Source organism: Oncorhynchus mykiss, chromosome 6 (genome assembly GCF_013265735.2).
Source record: "Oncorhynchus mykiss isolate Arlee chromosome 6, USDA_OmykA_1.1, whole genome shotgun sequence".
Lineage (NCBI taxonomy): Eukaryota > Metazoa > Chordata > Actinopteri > Salmoniformes > Salmonidae > Oncorhynchus > Oncorhynchus mykiss.
This window is the reverse complement of record NC_048570.1, coordinates 79,699,322-79,705,820: the sequence shown is the minus strand read 5'-3', so window position 1 is coordinate 79,705,820 and position 6,499 is coordinate 79,699,322. Positions and strand designations below refer to the sequence as shown.

The window sequence follows — 6,499 nt, the reverse complement described above, 5'->3', positions numbered from 1 at the left end:
AGTATCGGAGAGACGAGATGTGGAGCCGGAGGCCTGCAAGACCATGATGGGGGAGATGAGGGGTAGTGTGTAGGCTGATAAACACTTAGTGACCGTAACAAGAAGTCAGAAAGAGTTCTGAAGTCAAAGTGAAACCAAAAGGACTCCTGGACTATCAGTGTCTTTACCATCCTGCAGTCTCTCACACTCACCTTTAACAAAAGACAGTACTGTAACTCCATGACTGAAACTTTTTATTTAGAAAAAGACATAAATAAGTCACGCACTATAGGGAACAGGGTGCATTTGCAATGCAGACCATGTCTAGTCAATTGGTCTGAGGCAGACATGCTTAATATCATCTCACACTGTAGCACCACTGTCTGTAAAGCCCTGAAAAACATTACATACCATCTCAGACACAGATAGAAACCTACACAGACAGACCAAGGATATTTAACTACAGGCCTGGAGGACCTGAACACTTCTGGTTTTCATCATCTCAGAGACGGGGCCAATCAATTAGCAGGTAGAAAAGAATCGGGCAGTAATGTGGACCTCCGGGCCTGGAGTAGAAGAACCCTGTTTTTATAAACTAGAAATGGATGTCTAACATGACGAGACAGAGAGAAAAAGGTAAACTACAAAATAACAATGAAATCTGCCAAGGGGCAATGCAAAGATGGCAACTTAACATTTTTATTTCATATAAATATAATATATTAATGTATGTTTATTACACTAAAAAATATTCTTGCCACACACACACACACATTACTTGAAGTAGAAAGGCAAGAGGGACATTCATAAAAACAAGTCAGGACACTAAGCAGTGGACAAAATGATGGGGTTTGTCCCCAAATGCCACCCCATTTCTATATAGGTCAGGGATATTGAAATCTGGACCAACAAGCCAGTTCCACTGTTGATTTTCATTCCTCCCCTCTTACCAGGAACGGCTTTAGACCTGAGACACCAGTTGGGTGCCATTAATGATCAGGTAGAACAGATAAGCAGGACTACGTCAGGCTTGGATTTGAATAGCCCTGAGATAGGGATGAAGTCCCCATTTGAGAAGCAGCCATCCACATCTAAATGGTCATCTGTGTAGCTGCACGGTCAAACAGAATGCAACCAACCACATCTAAATGGTCATCTGTGTAGCTGCACGGTCAAACAGAATGCAACCATCCACATCTAAATGGTCATCTGTGTAGCTGCACGGTCAAACAGAATGCAACCAACCACATCTAAATGGTCATCTGTGTAGCTGCACGGTCAAACAGAATGCAACCATCCACATCTAAATGGTCATCTGTGTAGCTGCACGGTCAAACAGAATGCAACCAACCATAGTAGTCCAGTTGTGGTCAACACAACATGTGGTCCCTGTGCTCTCGCTTTAACAAAATACTATATTTTAATAACATAACAGCGGAAAGATATGTAAACTAACAATATTCACATATTCCATCATTTCAGAAGGCCTTTAGTTTGTTGTGGTACAATCTCTAGGTATGACTTAATCATAGAGTTGGTAATAGTTGAAGGTATTACTGCAGACTGAAAGATGTGGAAACATTCAGTTGATGAATGAAACTAAACCATGTAATGGAATCCTGCTTCAGTGTGACACATGGGTGTAACTCACCAGGGGGTGAAGGGGGACATGTCCCATCCACTATTCAAAAAAAGATATTTTGGCCCTAAGTTAGTCTCTCCCCCACCCCTCATTTTCAAGACAGTGTTTTGCCCCTGTTGTGACACCATTTAACCCATTGAAGACCTACCACACGGCCATCACTTTGAAATGAGACTGATGATGCAGCAGGGCTTGTGCTGTGTGTTAGCGGACCAGGAGGAAGGTTAACCCTGCGATGCCCACGCCAGCAGCAGCAAACAGGGCAGTCTTCATGGACGAGTCCTGGTTCACCTCTCTTGCTGTGTGGAAGAACTTACAGAAGCCCTCCTAGAAGAGAGAAGATTAGATCCATATATTTTATTGAACAGTTATTCAGGTCACGATGGTGTATCAAAGGACCAGGCTAGAGATCAAAATAAGGAAGTCAAGAAACTTAGTTCAATACTGCTCAAAAAGCCCCATTTCCTTTTCAGACCGAGAAACAACTGCCTGCGGACAGTCCCTGCTATAACAGACCTGTGTCGTGATTAGTAAGGCAAATCTCAAAATGTGGTTGTGTTCATTAGTCTATTCGTTGTTCTGATCCAGACCCAGCTGGTTGTGTTCATCAGTCTATTTGTTGTTCTGATCCAGACCCAGCTGGTTGTGTTCATCAGTCTATTTTTGTTCTGATCCAGACCCAGCTGGTTGTGTTCATCAGTCTATTTGTTGTTCTGATCCAGACCCAGCTGGTTGTGTTCATCAGTCTATTTGTTGTACTGATCCAGACCCAGCTGGTTGTGTTCATCAGTCTATTCGTTGTTCTGATCCAGACCCAGCTGGTTGTGTTCATCAGTCTATTTGTTGTTCTGATCCAGACCCAGCTGGTTGTGTTCATCAGTCTATTTGTTGTACTGATCCAGACCCAGCTGGTTGTGTTCATCAGTCTATTCGTTGTTCTGATCCAGACCCAGCTGGTTGTGTTCATCAGTCTATTTGTTGTTCTGATCCAGACCCAGCTGGTTGTGTTCATCAGTCTATTTTTGTTCTGATCCAGACCCAGCTGGTTGTGTTCATCAGTCTATTTGTCGTTCTGATCCAGACACAGCTGGTTGTGTTCATCAGTCTATTTGTTGTTCTGATCCAGACCCAGCTGGTTGTGTTCATCAGTCTATTCGTTGTTCTGATCCAGACCCAGCTGGTTGTGTTCATCAGTCTATTTGTTGTTCTGATCCAGACCCAGCTGGTTGTGTTCATCAGTCTATTTGTTGTTCTGATCCAGACCCAGCTGGTTGTGTTCATCAGTCTATTTGTTGTTCTGATCCAGACCCAGCTGGTTGTGTTCATCAGTCTATTTGTTGTTCTGATCCAGACCCAGCTGGTTGTGTTCATCAGTCTATTTGTTGTACTGATCCAGACCCAGCTGGTTGTGTTCATCAGTCTATTTGTTGTACTGATCCAGACCCAGCTGGTTGTGTTCATCAGTCCATTTGTTGTTCTGATCCAGACCCAGCTGGTTGTGTTCATCAGTCTATTTGTTGTTCTGATCCAGACACAGCTGGTTGTGTTCATCAGTCTATTTGTTGTTCTGATCCAGACACAGCTGGTTGTGTTCATCAGTCTATTTGTTGTTCTGATCCAGACCCAGCTGGTTGTGTTCATCAGTCTATTCGTTGTTCTGATCCAGACCCAGCTGGTTGTGTTCATCAGTCTATTTGTTGTTCTGATCCAGACACAGCTGGTTGTGTTCATCAGTCTATTTGTTGTTCTGATCCAGACCCAGCTGGTTGTGTTCATCAGTCTATTTGTTGTACTGATCCAGACCCAGCTGGTTGTGTTCATCAGTCTATTTGTTGTTCTGATCCAGACCCAGCTGGTTGTGTTCATCAGTCCATTTGTTGTTCTGATCCAGACTAGTTTTTGAGTATTAACGATTGTTGTGTGCTTGGAGGTCACTAGACTGTTACGTTAGAGACGGTACATATGGCTGTTGGGACCAGCTGGCTAGAGGGGGGGGGGTTAATTCACAAAAGCAGTCAACAAATTGAGCTGCAGCTGTGTTGTTGCTACCCCAGCACTACAGTCCTATGTTGTTTTGGAGTACCCCAGTAACCCCACTACCCCTGATCCACTTTATATGACTATACTGGCTGTGTTGACCTTGGACAAACCCTCTTTAAAGTGACAGGTAGACCTTTGACCTCTCAGACAACCAGGGTTTATAGTCCACACCACAGTAAAATCACTCTGTATTGACTGAAGTGTTATACATTTATAAATCTACTGTGAAAAAGGCACATTTGGTGGCCTCCCGGGTGGCGCAGTGGTTAAGGGCGCTGTCACACCAGAGACTCTGGGTTTGCGCCCATGGGGAATGGGGCGAGGTTAGGGAGGGCTTGGCCGGTAGGGATATCCTTGTCTCGTCGCGCACCAGCGACTCCTGTGGCGGGCCGGGCGCAGTGCGCACTAACCAAGGTTGCCAGGTGCATGGTGTTTCCTCCAACACATTGGTGCGGCTGGCTTCCGGGCTGTGTTAAGAAGCAGTGCGGCTTGGTTGGTTTGTGTTTCAACCTTCGTCTCTCCCGAGCCCGTACCGGAGTTGTAGCAATGAGACAAGATGGTAGCTACTAAACAATTGGATACCACGAAATTGGGGAGAGAAAGGGGTAAAAAAAAGAAGAAAAAAAAGAAAGGCAAATTTAGGGCCCCAGACACAATTTTCAAATGGGAATTCTCCATTGAGGTTCAATCCAGAACTACATTGACACTTTTACAGTAATTTAGTAGACGCTCTTATCCAGAGCGATTTACAGGAGGAATTAAGGCCTTGCTCGAGGGGACATCGACAGATTTTTCGCCGAGTTGTCTCTGGGATTCAAACCAGCGACCTTCCCGTTACTGGCCCAATGTTCTTAACCACTAGGCTACCTTCCGCCCCTAGACTTAATCTGTCTGGGAAACTGTCCCCCAATATTGTCATTTCTTGTACCACAAAAATCCTGTGTTTTAAGCAGTCATTTCTGGATTAGACCAGCACATTGTGTTGGTAGCACAAACACAGCAGCCACATAGCAAGAAGCCACAAGGTGTCTGAAACAGACATTATTGACAATAGAAGGTGTCATTGTCCAACTGTTTCTCTTAGCTTGACAGAGAACTAGTGCTGCTGACATGAGCCCAGATTCCCATCTCTAATTCCCACCAGCTTAATCAATGATCCTGTGTGTGTGCGTGCATATGTGTCCATAAGCGCATGTGTGTGATGCTTACTGCTCAAACCTACCCAGCCTTTGTTCTCCAGCATCCAGTCACTCTTCTCCTCTCCTAGGTAGTCTGCTATGGTCTCCGCCAGTGCCCTGCAGCTCTCCTTCCCCCCCAGCTCCATGCCATTACCCAGCCCCTGGTCTGTGTCCTCTCCCTGTAGTTCTCTGACCAGCACACCAGTGAAGGTGAACAGAGAGACCACCCTCCCCCAGTTCATCTGTCCATCTCCCACCAGCTCCTCCATCACCCTCCTCAGACAGGCGCAGGGGTCCGGCCCGCATTGGCACAGGAAGCTGTGTGCCAGGGCATGGAAGCGGGCCCGGTGCTTGGCCTCCATGTCCCGGGCCTGGCGCCGCATGGCTGCAGCCGAGTCGCTGGGAGGAGGACCAGGCGGGGCTTTCCGGGACCCACTGGCAGGGATAATACTGCAGACAGACAGGTAGTCCTCTGCTATTGCCAGGGTTTCTTTCCACAGCCCGCATGACATGGTCTACAGGAAGACATACAGTTAATACATCATCTATAGCCTATATATCAGAAAGGGCCTCTGCTACAGTTTTTTTCCACAGGCAGCACGACATGATAAATACAGGAAACACTATCAATACATTATCACATGCAGTTAATTTCTCACAGCCCACACTGCAGGGGCTAGAATATAGAGGAAACATTCTCAATATTCATATTGTTATGCCTAAAAGGTAATACATTATACAGCAGGCTTCACTCCACAACCCACCCTACATGGTCTATTGGAAACAACCTCAATCTAATCCCAAAGAGGTGACATCCTCTGTGCAATACCAAGTAGAGGCTTGTACTCAAAACTGAAAGCAAAGCTACGTTTCCCAATGAGCTGCATAGACCACATAGCAAGCTTGAACTAATCTGTAAATAGAACGGTACACAGTTGGCTAGGTAGCTTTGTAACTAGCTAGCTAAATAACTGGCTATGTGAGCAAGCCAGTCAAATCTAATTTAAGAGCCCTTTAAGTCTGGATTAATTCAGGACGAGGCATGAAAGAAACAAGGGTTGTAGCTAGAGCTAATACGTTAGCTAGCTACAGTACCGTATAAAGAAAATTGAATTGACTTGAACATTGACATATTTGTACTTGTCACACACATCGCAATCTAGCTAGCTAAATTAACGTTAAGTGGTTGGATTGTTTTACATTTTCTTGTCACCATCAACATTGGAAAATAGATAACCAGTCATGGTTTGGATATGAGTAAGTAGGGCTTCTCGCGAACGTTAGACATTTCTGGCTAGCAGCTGAAAGCTAACTAGTGTAGTACTGATTGACACAAAGGACCAGAGAAACCAAGGCAGCGAACAACATCAGTGGCTCAAACCGCATCGATCCATTCACTCAATCTGTAAAACCGAAGCTTGATACGCTTATCCAAGAATAGTTGAAGAAAAATAAATCGCATATTCTAGGTAGGAAAAAGTTAACAAAAAGCTCACCCTCCCAGCGATCAGACTGCTTTCTCCACGTACAGACGGAAGGAGGATCGCTGTCATCAACCGTATTTCCGCCTCACCAGGCTCTCGCCAGACTTTATACTCACTAAGCGACGTCACAAAAAATGGCATTTCCCTGAATTGTATTGTTCCGCTAGAAGAGAATC

At 45.2% G+C, this 6,499-nt stretch overlaps 1 protein-coding gene across 1 annotated transcript; it reads right to left on the bottom strand.

Annotated features, from left to right (window-relative positions):
* Positions 1–216: 216 nt before the first annotated feature.
* Positions 217–6,460, bottom strand: LOC110526648 (anti-apoptotic protein NR13). The gene is made up of 3 exons (XM_021607791.2): positions 6,336–6,460; positions 4,884–5,354; positions 217–1,948 (listed from the first exon to the last, which is right to left on the bottom strand). Exons 1-3 carry the CDS (start codon positions 6,390–6,392, stop codon positions 1,826–1,828), a joined length of 651 nt encoding a protein of 216 aa, XP_021463466.1. The 5' UTR covers positions 6,393–6,460; the 3' UTR covers positions 217–1,825.
* Positions 6,461–6,499: the final 39 nt, after the last annotated feature.